Below are 13,118 nucleotides of genomic sequence, written 5' to 3'. Positions count from 1 at the left end.
CCATTGTTAATGAAGTGTTTGGGGTTTTATGTCTCTCCTCTCTGCCGCTCCGAAGTTTGGGTTGCTTGGGGTTTTTTGTTTTTTTTGTTTTTTGCTGTTTTTATTTTTTGTTCAAAGCATGTTTTGTTCTTTAGTGACAGGACTCACATTTTCTCCTCCATGAAATTCACAAACGGTAACAGGCAGCATTTGAGTGCTTGTTCTGTGAGACAGACTTTAAAAAAAGAAAAGATGTGTGTATTTCCTCCAGCTGCTCCGGGCCTCCCGCTGCGCGGCCTTCTCTATCGGGGGCGGCCCGGGACTGCTCTGCAGTGGCAGGGCGCTGGCCACTCTTCTTGCCGAGCGCAGGCTCTCGGCACCCACGCTTCCATGCTTGTGGTGGGTTGGCTCAGCTTTTGCAGCACAGGAGCTGAGTTGTCCTCTGGCATGTGGGATCTTCCTGGACCAGGGATCGAACCCGTGTCCCCTGCGTTGGCAGGTGGATTCTCTACCACTAAGCCACCAGGGAAGCCAAGCCAGGCACTTTATACGCTGAGACTTTTGAGATCTCATGTAACAGTCTCAATCCTCCCGGAAGACAACCTAAATCCCATCTTACAGATGGGGAAACCAAGGTGTGCAGAGTTCAGCCTTGCTCCCTAGGAGTGGGACTGTAGACTCCAGGAGAAATGATTGTTAGTGGTGACAGACAGGAGTTAAATAACAGTGAAGAGTGTTGTGTTTAAAAAAAAGAAAGCAATCCCATTAAAAATTTTTTTGATTCATTTAAACTCCTCAAGGAGGATCCTGGACAGTGTAATGCTAGCTTCTCTCTAAGAAAGAGAAAGCGGGGCCAAGAATCTTTAGTAGAGTCTTGGGTCTTCAGTGCCCCTCTATTCAGGGCAGACCATATTACTTCCCCATTATAACAACGATAGGAGATTACTTTAAAAGTCAATTTAAGGTATTTTTTTAAAATGAAGTTTCCAGAAACTGATATAACATGGCAAATCAACTAAACTTCAATGAAAATAATAAATAAATAATGAAGGTTGGCTTAACGTACGTGGCAAAGATCTTCAGAGCAGTGTAAGAGCAGCTGTGGTTTGGGGACGTCCTGTCTTGATGCCCTGGTGGGGTGTCTGTGCCACCACGCTGCCCACTCTGGGGGCTTGGCCCCCACAAGGCTGCTCAGCTGTCCAGGAAGAGACTGAACAGTTCTCTCCATCTCTCTCACTGGCTGAACAAATATCCAGGCCTTGGGCCAGACGAAGGCCCAGGTGCTGGGTTTGATTTTAGCGACAGCATAGGAAATGGCACTGCCGTCCTGGCTTCCTGGAGATGAACACCCAGCCTGGGAGAGCTAAGGAAGTCAGACACTCACTCCTGATGCTCCTGTATCTATCTAAGAGGAGCAGAGACGCTGAGCAGATTGCTTGATTTGCATATGTAAACGACGAGCATATTTAAGCATCACCAGGCCCACCAGCTGTACAGATTACCACGAGCCTTGCTGCCAGCTCTGAGCACCGACCTGTGGGACCCCACACGCTCAAAGGGATGGAGCCGTGGCAGACATCGCCAACTGCACTCTGATGGTTGCTCACCCGCCTGCCCTTGTGATGAAAGCCCGGAGGTTTAGACATCTGGCCAGCAGGATAAAGACTGCCTTTCCCAGCCTCTCCTGCAGCTGAGCGTGGTCATATGGTTAGGTCTGGTCCGTAGGATGGAAAAATGCTGTGACTTCTAAGACTTGTCCTTCAAAGAAAGAAGCTTGTGCTTCGCACCCTGACTGTGCTGGCTGGGATGGAGCAGCTCTGTGAGACTCTGAGGCAAAGGCCAAGGCAAGGGGGGCATGGCGAGCGGCTGGAATGATGCTTAGGAAGCCACCATCTTAACCGGCCTGCCCCACCTATCTTCAGATTTTATATGCAAGAAATAAACTACCCTCTTGCTTAAACCCACTTTTTTTTTTTTCCATTTGCTCATTTTAGAAAACTTGATTTACAAAGAAAGCCAGACTAGAGTAATGATGCCACATGTACATTGAACCCAGGGCTTCAGTCGTTGAATGGTTAACAACTTCCCGCCAACCTGATTTTTTTCTGTACCTGTCCATCCACTTCCCAGACTCCTAAATTCCTTGGAAGCAAATTCCAGACATCTGTTTCATTTATGAACATTTCAGTTCGCATGTCTAAAAGACAAGGACTTTTAATACCCTGACCATATTTAAATTTTTATAACAATTCCTTAATTAAGCAACAAATATCAAGCCAGTGTTCCCAGGTCTAGTTGTCTCCTAACTGCATACTTGAAAACCTGCTTGCCCTGGGGTCCCAATAAGGTCTCACACTCCAGTGGATAGATCTTTAAATCACCTTTATCCTAAAGGCTGTCCCCTTGGAGGGACACTTCTCGTTCTTTTTTTTTTTTTTTAATTCCTCTTGGAATGTATTTGTTGAAGAGACCGGATTGTTTGTCCTTTAGAGTTTGCCAGAATCTAAATTCTGCTGATGGCAGCCCCTGCTGCTGTTTATCAAGTTCCTCTGTTCTCTCAGCCTCCTGAAAATTGGCAGTTGCATCTTCTTTTCTTTTTCAACTCCTTACTGTTTATTTGAACATATTGTACAAAAGTAGAAAAATAAACATTTCTTCTGCAGCTCCATCAATAAGGGATGACAGAAAGTAACAAGGCAGGATTGGGGCTTAGTGAATAAAGAGGGTCAGGGTCCCAGACGGCGTAGGGCTGGGTCCAGGTCTTCAGACACGCAGGTCTCCACTGGCCACACCTCTCAGGTCCCTTATAAGGAGGTGGAAGGGGTTGAACGGGACAGAGGCCTCGAGGCAGCCTTGGGACCCCATCTCACAGTCTCCTGGAGATGCCGCCAGTGGTGCAGGCGGCCCCGGGGCGGGAGTCCTGCCCTCGGCCGAGCCAGGATGCAAGCCTGGAGCTCGGGGCAGGCGTGGCGTGGCATGCGCAGCGGCTGGTCAAGGACGCCCCCCAGGGACGAGTGGGCTGCGGCCCCCAGGACCTTGAGCATCAGGACTAGCTCCCCCTCGGAGGCCACAGGGCGCTCCACACCTGCAGCTGCCTCAGGTCCTGGGGCCCAGGGAAGGGGCGAGAGCTGCAGCTCCCGTTCTTCAGCGAGAGTGACTCTTCAAGGCATCCTTGGCTCTCTTGAAGCCCTCCGGCTCCCGTGGCAACAGAGAAGGGAACCGGCCCCCGGGGCAGCCCATCCCTGCCACGGTGGGCTTGGACGTGGGGACAGGGCCTGCTCGGGCCAGGACCAGCGTCACGATCACCAACGCCAGGAGCCAAGCTGCAGCCACGGCTAAATCCCAATGGCTTGTCTGGCCCCAGGGCTCTGCTCTTAGCCAGGCTCACGGGGCAAGCCCAGCTGATGTGTGTCAAGTGAAAAGGGAAAGGGAAATAGAAACCTCCACTTGGACTGCAGAGGGGCGAGTGGGTGGGGCCGGTCGCCGAGCCAGGTGAGCCCGGGCCTGTGCCGGGAACAAAAGAGAAACTGAAATTCAGTCGCAGAAGAGAACTTTGTTTCTGAGAAGTCCCTGTGCCTGGAGAGACTCCGGGTTAGGACTCCTGGGGAATGCCTTTAGCTCACTGACTTTGGGGAGCCTCCCAAATGAGGCTGACGCGGGTGGAAGGATGGGAAACTGATTCAAGGACTCTCACACTGGGGCAGGGACGCAGAGCCGGTGGGTAAGACTGGCTGAGCAGCAGAGATGGGGCATGCTTTGAAGGTGCAGAAGTTTTAAAGTCCGCCGTGGCCCTCTTTTCTACCGCTGCTTTTGTTACCTATGCTTTTGGCATTAAATCCAAGGAATCGTTGCCAAATCCAGTGTCTTGAAACTTCCGTTTTCTTCTAGGAATTGTTTTTTAGTTTCAGACTAAAACTAAATTTGGATCTTTAAGCCATTTTCGGTTTTGTGTATGCTGCAAGGGAAGGGTCTAGCTTCATTCTTCTGCATTTGGATATCCAGTCTTCCCAGTACCATTTGTGGAGACGGTCCTTCCCCCACTCAGTGGTCTTGGCAACCTTGTGGAAGATCTTCGGACCACATACGTAAGGGTGAGTTCTGGCCCCTGTGTCTGTCTCTAGGCCAGTGCCACACTGTTTTGATTACTGTGGCTTTGTATGTGGTGTGTTTTGAAATCAGGAAGTGTAAGCCCTCCAGTGTTGTTCTTCAAGATGGTTTTAGCTATTCGGGGTCCCTTGAGATCCCATTTAAATTTTAGGATTTTTTTCCCCCCATTTGTGCAAAAATGCCATTGGGGTTTTGATAGGGATAACATTGAATCAGTAGATTGTTTTGGGTAGTATGGACATTTTTAATGATATTCAGTTTTCCAACTCATGAACACAGGATGTCCTTAATTTGTGTCTTCTTTCATTTCTTTCAACAATGTTTTGTAGTTTTTGGTGTACACGTTCTTCACTGCCTTGGTTAGATTTACTCCTAAATATTTTATTCTTTTTGATGCTATTGTAAGTGGAATTGTTTTTGTTATTTCCTCTTCAGATTGTTCATTATTTGGGTATAGAGTAATGAATAATATAGAATAATGTGTTGATTTTGTATCCTGCAACTAATTCGTTTATTAGTTCTAACAGGTGTGTGTGTGTGTAAAATTTTTAGGGCTACATGTAAGATCATGTCATCTGAGAACGGATATAGTTTTACTTCTTTCTTTCCAATTTGAATGCCTTTTATTTTTTTTCTGCCCAAATTGCTCTGGCTAAGATTATCAGCCCTGTGTTCAATAGAAGAGGCGAGAGTGGGCACCTGGCCTGTTCTCAGGGAAAAACCTTCAGTCTCTCACCACTGAGCATGACGTTAGCTGTGGCATAGGTGTTTGGTGCATGGCTTTTTATTACGTTGAGACAGTTTCCTTCTATTCCTAGTTTGTTGAGTGTTTTTTTATCACGAAAGTGTTGAATTTTGTCAGATGCTGTGCGTTAATTGCAATGATCGTGTAGTCTTTGTCCTTCATCCTATGTGCTATATCACCTGGTAGTTGACTGGTTTTTTTTTTCTTTTTGGTAGTTGACTTTTGAGGCTTGCTCATCTGTGGGTTGGATTTTTTGTTGTTGTAAGAACACTTCGTAGATGTTGTCTTTTTTTCATCAGGAGGCACATGGTGTTGAGTTCTCTCTTTGGGATATGAATAGCCTTTAAGGCTGTTACTCAGCACTTAGATCCATTATTTAGCTGGAGCCTGCAAAATGGAGATACTCCAATTGTAGTCTTAATTGTTCGGCAACTGGAATACTTCTATAAAAAGAAACTTTTCTGTGGCGGTGTGAATCGATACCTGAGACAAAACCGCATAAAACTAAATACATGGACACACATACACACAGGAGATCATGTAAAACTGATGTAATCGGAACAAGGTCTATGGATTTTACCGGTTGTACCAATGTCAGTTTCCCGGTTGTGATATCACTCGATAGCTGTGCAAAATGTTACCTCGGATAGAAACTGGGTGCAGGGCACGTGGAACCTTTCTGTACTATTTTTGCAGCTTCCTATAAATCTACCACTTAAAAAAAAAGGTAAAGAAAAAGAAACATCCCTCATCAACTATTTTGCTACTAGTGATACAGTTTAGGAAAAGTAGGATAGATGTTTACTTCCTCCCCTTTATTTTGACTTAGAATAATGAGCTGGTGCCTTAGAACCCCCTAACTGTGACTGATTTTTAAACTTATTTTCTATTGGGGTATAGCCGATTAACAATGCTGTGATAGTTTCGCTTCAGAACAGTGAAGGGACTCAGCCAAACACATGCACGTATTCACTCTCCTCGAAACCCAGTGACTGATTTTTAGAAAGTATTGTTATGAACTCATTGATTTCAGTATATCTTAAGTATTTCAACACACTCCATTATTATTGACTCTCAAGTCCCATCTTTGTTCGGTGGGAACTTCCTCAGGCTCGCTCCAGAGTCCTCTTGACCTGACCCTGAAACCCCACTTGCTTCCTCTCCGTCTGGTATGATGGGGGCTCCAGGTTCACCTTACACATTTCCTGCCCGAGTCCTGGAATCGGAGGTTTCTCCAAAGAGCCCTGGGTCCTCTCCCTGTGAAATGATGTCAAACCCAACCCAAAGAGCCTCAGAACATGTACTGTCTCCCTCCCGCCCAAGCTCTGCAGGGAGGTCAGTTCCAGGACCGGTTAATCTGACAGAGGCGTTAAGAACCCGGCCCGTCTTCCTGCTCAGCAGGTCGGCGAGGCCATGCCTCGTGTTAGAGTTGCCTGAGTTGCCTCTAACTCAGGTCTGCATCCTCATATGATGGGAGACAAAGGCCAGACAAAGGGAAGAGGGCGCTTCCCTGCTGTGAGTGACCGATTTGAGTGTGAGGAAACAGCTGGAAGTTCCCTAAGATGTTGCTTCCCTCTCCTGCCGGGACTGGGCCAGAGGTCTGTTCTCAGCCTTCTCAGGTGAGGCAGCGCAACGACCAGCAATGGCTTTACCTCCGCTCGGCTCCTCTGTGCTGGTCACAGGGCCTTCAGCTCTGTGTGACCCTCCCCTGCAGCTTTCCGGCCTCTCAAGGAAAACCCGTCTTCCCTGGCTTCTTCCTCCCCTTCACCCTGAGTGAGTGCTTTTTTGGACCATGAGAAGGTTGAAATGTGAGTGAAAACACCCAGCTTCCCCAGGTGCCGCACTGGCTCCCGTCGCCTTGACCCCAGGGCTCTGTTCCAGGCTGACTGGGCTCAGCAAACTCCACCTCCCAGCCTCCGCCGGCCACCAGGGCCTGGAAGAGCCTGCTTCCTATCTGCTGGAGTTCCCACCGCTCCCGGGCCCACTGGCATCACCCTCGCAGTTTCACTAGGCGGGAGAAGCCCTTCTCTGAGCCCAGTCTCTGTCGCGGGGGGACGGGAGCTGAGGGCCACTGGCGCTCCCACCAGCCCTGCTCCGGACCTAGTTCCCCACTGACGTAGGCAGGCGTTGATGTGGCCACGCGGTTGGCAGTTCAGGTACCAGAAGGGGCCAGGATGTGATAGGCTCTTTTCCCCGCTGCCTCCTTTGGCCCAGGGGCGGGAGAGGTGGGGTAGCACTGGGGAGGCATTGCAGGGTCAGGGGGGACCAAGAGGTCCAGTCCTGGCCTCCCGCCAGAAGGCGGGGTCAGGACAGGTTCCCTTGCCTGGTTTCGTTTATATCACGTGTTTTTTGTTTGCACCTGTGACCAAAGGCTTCCCAGATGGCTCAGTGGTAAAGAATCCGCCCGCCAGTGCAGGAGACTCAGGAAACTCGGGATCCATCCCTAGGTTGGGAAGATCCCCTGGAGAAGCTGGCAACCCACTCGTCTTCTTGCCTGGAGGAGCAACCCATGGACGGAGGGGCCTGACCTGAGCCCTTCCCACAGAGGGAGTGTACGCTTAGGCCACTCAAGATGGCTGCTCTCTTGCTCTTGGTACGTCCCCTGTTTGACCAGCCCCTGCTTCCCTCACATGACTGTCCAGTCCTCTTAATTACAGGGCTTAATCAGATCCTGGTACCTTGGCCCACCTGACATCAGCCCCCCACCTATAAATGGTAGCCGCCTCCTCCCGGGGGCACTGAAGGCCGCCGCTGTGTTCTGCCCACCAGCTGCCGTATACGGTGGGGTATGGCTCCATGACCCCTTGTGTAAGATCCCTCCATCTGCCAAACCATTACACCTTCCCTGCTGGCTCAGACGGCAAAGAATCCGCCTGCAATGTGGGAGACCTGGGTTCCATCCCTGGGTTGGGAAGATCCTCTGGAGAAGGGAAAGGACTACCCACTCCAGTACTCTTGCCTGGAGAATCCCAGGGACAGAGGGGCCTGGTGGGCTACAGTCCATGGGGTCACAAAGAGTCAGACATGACTGAGCGACTAACACACACGACAAACCACCGGTGTCTCTGCTGCTGCCTCTGGGCGTTGGTCTCCGGGCTTTTGTGGGCCTGTGGGGTGCAGCCCCATGGAGACAGAGGCAGGGCCCCCGAGCCCACGCTCCTGCCCATCACCCTCCACGTTCTGCACCCACTTCTGGCCGAGAGCGCCGGGCCATGTTGACAGAGCCGGGCCTGGGGGTGCGTGACCCCTGCCTTTGCAAAGCCGCAGGACACAAACACAGAAAGTGACCCAGATTCAGCAGCGTTCGTTTTTATTTCTAAAGAAGCATCCAGTGACATTACTGTTTTCCGTCCACCTCTCAACTCTTACAGAGCCCAGTGAGACGAGGCAGGGGCTGAGCCGCGGGTCCCTCCACCTCTGACCCCGCGTCCCCTCCCCAGCCCGCAGCCCCACCACGAGCAGCAGATCACTCAGAAGCCAGGACCGGGCTTACCTGGGGGAGGACAGAGGAACAAGGCTGGCCTTCCCCACGGTCCTTCTATCAAAACAGAGTGCTTTAAAAAATCCTTCATTTTTACAAAGAAAACTACTCAAAAGAATACAAGATTCTGATTAACCTTGAACACACCAAGTTTTGCAGGAGCTGTACTCGAGAAAACGTTCTAGATTCCCACGTGGCACAGTGGCAAAGAATCCGCCTGGCAAATGTAGGAGACGCACGAGACGCAGGCTCGATCCCTGGGCTGGGAAGATCCCCTGGAGGAGGAAATGCCACCCCACTCCAGTATTCTTGCCTGGAGAATGCCATGGACAGAGAAGCCCAGGAGGCTACAATCCATGATCACAAAGAATCATACATTACTGAGCGAGCGCGCGTACACACACACACACACACACACACACACGTTCACACACACAGCCACACACCTCGAGGAGGCCCAGCGAGTAAGGTGCCTTGCCTGGCCTGGGTGCTGTCTCAGCTCCTCAGAGCAGGGCTGGGCCTGAGGAAGCGGCTCTCGCGTGTGGCTGGCGGGCTCCTTGGATGGGCCCCCAGCACCGGCAGGTGACCCTTCTCTTCCGACCACTAAGCTGCATGCGCCCCGTCAGTTCCGCGGCCTCAGGGGCCCACGGCTGTGCTCCGACCACTCAGCCTTCTCGCCTGGAAGCCGTGACGCTCCCGCCGAGCAGCTGGGCGAAGACCTGCTCTCGGGTGGGAAGCGCCACGCTTCTGTTTCCCGCCGGGATTAGGGACCATGTCATCTGGGATGAGAATCGGTGACGTGGGGTGGGCCAGGGGCCATGAGAAAGTCTGCTTTTGTCTGTAACACAGGGCAAGATGGTGGAAGTCCCTGAAGATCTGACTCCATTTGTGAGGGAAACGGCAGGAGACTGGGCGGCAGGGAACTGCCTGCTCGTTCCCAGCCTTCACTCTGACTGCTGTGTTTTCATTTAAAACATACAGTCTGGGGCTTTGGAGACCAGGCTCCTGGAAGAACACCTTCTCAATGATCCTGGCTGCTCCATCAGGAACCCTTCAGATTTGGTTTCCTACCCACCGCCCAGCAGGAGACACCTGTGCCTGCGTTCTGGAGCCAGTGAACGGGAAGCCGAGAAGGATCTTTTCCTCTTTTTGGCCTTGAAAGTGTAACTGACGGCCAGTCACTGCTGAGAGTCCTCCTCATGCCAGAATCAGGGACCAGCTCCAAGGCCAGACCCACCCTCAGCCAGGCCTGCGCCTCGGACTGCCCCCAGCCCGGCCCACCCTGGCCCTTCTCACCAGAGCAGAAGAGCGATCCTGACTGCCTGCCCGCTGGGGGCTCTGCCAAATGTGTGGGCCCCTGGGGGCTTGTGGACCTGAAATCCCACGGGGCCACCTCTGACGCTGGCTTCAAGGAGAAGGCACCCCACTGGAGGATTTTCCACATGCCGCTGCACACGCAAGAGTCTGCAGGCAAACGAGGCCGACCTAGGGGACGCAGGGGCTGCCAGGGCCCCGCCAGCAGCCCAGTCTGAAGAGGTGACTTGCCTGGGGTAAGCGGCCCTTTGGCCTGCCCCTGGGCCGAGGGTCTGAGCCCCAGACGATGGGACTGAGCCACCTTCCGCCAGGCCTTGCGCCAGCCCAGCCCAAACATGACCTCTGGGGGACCAGGAAAAGCCAGCTTCTTTCCCTGTTAAGGCCTCACGCCCCAAACCTCCAAGTACGGTTGTTTCCAGGGGTCCTACAACCACAGAGCTGCTTGGGGGCCTTGGGATGTGGGATTATTGCTGCAGGACTCCCCAAGACAGCAGGTCTTCAGAGTTCACTGGCTAACTGACTACCTTTCCCAGAGGCACTCACTGACTTTGCAGCCTTCACCTCTCTCTAAAGTTATTACCTTCTCTGTGTGCTACAGATCTCCTGTCCCATGGCCTAGACCTAAAAGGAAGCATGTGGGAAGTTGGGCTTAAAAAAATCTCCTAGGCTTTTACTGCCCCAAACAATAGAACTATTAGGAATGGTAAAGACAAAGTCGCTCAGTTGTGTCTGACTCTCTGCGACCCCATGGACTATACATACAGTCCACGTAATTATACAGCCTGGAATACTGGAGCGGGCAGCCTGTTCCCTTCTCCAAGGGATCTTCCCAACCCAGGGATCGAACCCAGGTCTCCCCCATTGCAGGTGGATTCGTTACCAGCTAAGCCACCAGGAAAACCCCAGGAACGGTAAAGGCAGACAGCAGTTTTTTATTCTCAGGCGACGACAGCTGAAAGAAGTCCACCAGAAAAACCTCGCCATGGGCTCTGGCCTATGCAAAGGTGAATGCGCAGAACGCTGAGGAACACGGGCTCCCCGCATCCCCGCGGGCTGCGCTCCCACACTGCGCAACCTCGACTCGGCCAGCAGAGGGCAGCAGCGGCCCACAGAAAGTCCAGGCTAGTGCCCGTCCAGACCAGGAAGGGTTCCCCGGCAAGCACCTCCACACAGCCAAGCCCCGGGGAACTTCCACCAGGCCCCTCACGTGCTTCTCTACGGAGTGTCCTTCTCGGGTCTCAGCTAAAAGTGGGAGGCCCGGTGAGACTTGGTGACCAAGGGCACAGTGAACGGAGAAGGACCTGTTTCCATATCTATGTACTCACAGCCGAAAAAGAGTCTTTTCTGGCAGGCTATTGAATTTACAATGCAACTTACACCTCAAGATCTGACTGAATTTCAAGGCGGGTGGGGAGGCAAGTTACTGATGAACTTAAGAATGAGAGGACAATTCGGTCTCTGAGGCCTGCTGCCCTCCCCCCACCCTGCACATGGACAGAGGTCCCCTCCACTTCATCTTTTACTTTTCCACTAACAAGAAACCGGAAATGATGGAGACCGGAATCAAGCCTGGCATTAATCTTCCAGTGGGGAGATTAGGTGGAGTAAAATAATCCTATTTGGCTCAAATTACGAGGTTAAGGTGGGATGTGACAAAATGAAGTGATCACCTTTTAGCAGTCAAGTACAGATTTACTTTTCATGCACAAAAAGGAAGCCATGGGCTGTCCGCCTGCCTGGCTTCTCACCTACACTTCCGGGGAAAGGGGAAGGGTGAGGGCAGGGGTCCGGCCTTGCACGCAGGGCACGTGAGTCCTGGAAGGTCCTGAGGTCCGTCCCTCCTCACACCCTGAGCCACCCTGCCTGGGGCGGAAAAGACGGAGACAGCTCTGCTGCCAGCCCAAGGTCCACGCCGGCCCACCGGGTCCCCAACAGACCCAGGGACGTGCTAGCGATGAATTATACCACCCCAGGGGGCGCCGAGTTCCGAGGCTCCAGCTGGGACCCTGAGCCACATATAGAAATTGCCGGTGGCCTGGGGATGCACAGAGCAAGCCAGGTAGAGACGTGTTAAAGGGCCGGTGACGGGGGTGGATGCGGGCAACTCAGTGACTCCATTCATCTGGTGATGATGGGCAGCTCACACCTTGAGATGGCCCAGGGGCCGGACCACGGTGCTCTGTGTGTGTGTGTGTGTGTGTGTGTGTGTGAGAGAGAGAGAGAGAGAGCAAGAGCGCGCGAGCACGTGCAAGCGCCCTGTGGGTAAGTCCCGAGGTAGCAGTAGCTGCTCGCGCATGGCGGATGAGGCGCGGATGTATCCGGCTCCAGGCCACGGAAGTCCCGGGTGCACGGTGGACAAACAGAACCCAAGACGGCAGAGAACAGGGAGCGGGAAAGGAGAGATGCTGATGAGCTGACGGCGCAGCGGGTCACCCGCGGTTGGGGCCCAGGGAAAGGGGCCTGGGCAAACGAGGACCTCTGAGCGGAGTCAGGTCAGGGAGGTACTGCTAGGCTCTCATGCTCCGTCAAAGTGCAGCAACTTAAACCGAATTCAGACAGCGGCTGCAGGCCCGCACAAACCGCGCCTCCACGTTTCCCCTCCAGAGGGCGCTCTGAGCCCACAGAGGCTCACTCACCCCCCAAACCAGGGCTGCAGCTTCCAGCGAGGCTCGAGGGCCTGTGCGCGCGCGGTTCCAGTGTAAACATTCACAGCATTCCCGGAGAAGGCGGGAGCCGCCTGCCGCCTGGGGAGACAGCCTGTGAGGTGCCAGTCGGAGGTAAAACAAAAACGGTCACTCGGTTTCTCCTTTTCACGGAGCGAGAGCAACATCACGAAGGGGAGGGCGAGGTTCTGAGGGTTCTGAGCCCGCCGCTCGATGAGAGCCGCGGCACCGTGACGAGGCGCGGGGAAGCGGCGGCCGGCTTGCGGCCCCGCGGGTTTCGACGCCCCCCGGCAGGGAAGGGCTCCGTGATGAAGGCAGCAGCCAGGGATGGCGGTGACTGGCACCGCGCTCCCGGGACACCCCGCACGGCGGGTTCTCTCGGGCACCTCGCTGGACAGACGAATGCTCCCTGGCTCTGGAAGCAACAGGAAGAATCTACCTGCGCGGGGGCCCTCCAGTCTGCGGGCCGCGGTCAGGCCCAGTGAGGAGCGGGGAGGGGGCGCTGCAGGGCAGTCGGCTGGCCCACAGGGTCCGGAGTCCTGGGCTGCGACGACCCCGGCCCGGGTGTCCCCCTCCTTCCCTCCGCCCTGAAGAGCGGAGAGCTGCCCGTGCGCGCGTCTGAGGCCTTGCGGGGTCGTCCGGGGCGTCGCTCCATCACAGCAGCTCCTGCTCGTCGTCCTCCGAGCCCGAGGGGCCCTGGCGCACCTCTTCATACCACTTGTTGGTCAGCGTTTTCATCTGGATGCGCCCGTGGTGGAGGTCCTGGGGCGGGAGACGGGCAAGCCCTTGTCAGTGGGTCAAGGTCAGGCTCAGGGGCAAGGCAGGGAGG

At 53.7% G+C, this 13,118-nt stretch overlaps 1 protein-coding gene and 1 pseudogene across 5 annotated transcripts in view; both read right to left on the bottom strand.

Annotated features, from left to right (window-relative positions):
* Positions 1-2,742: 2,742 nt before the first annotated feature.
* On the bottom strand, positions 2,743-7,629 carry LOC133044326 (interferon lambda-1-like; annotated as a pseudogene).
* A 495-nt stretch (positions 7,630-8,124) lies between these two features.
* The window catches only part of SLC9A8 (solute carrier family 9 member A8), a 73,980-nt gene continuing 68,986 nt past the window's right edge, over positions 8,125-13,118 (bottom strand). For all 5 annotated transcript variants that reach the window (XM_061127463.1, XM_061127465.1, XM_061127464.1 and 2 more), the window contains one exon: positions 8,125-13,051. In XM_061127463.1, coding sequence (XP_060983446.1) covers positions 12,944-13,051 — 108 coding nt within the window. In that variant the 3' untranslated portion in view covers positions 8,125-12,943. The remainder of the gene's footprint in view (positions 13,052-13,118) is intronic.

Source organism: Dama dama, chromosome 23 (assembly GCF_033118175.1).
Source record: "Dama dama isolate Ldn47 chromosome 23, ASM3311817v1, whole genome shotgun sequence".
NCBI classification, from domain to species: Eukaryota; Metazoa; Chordata; class Mammalia; order Artiodactyla; family Cervidae; genus Dama; species Dama dama.
The sequence above is the reverse complement of the archived record's forward strand: the minus strand, read 5'-3'. Positions and strand labels throughout refer to the sequence as shown.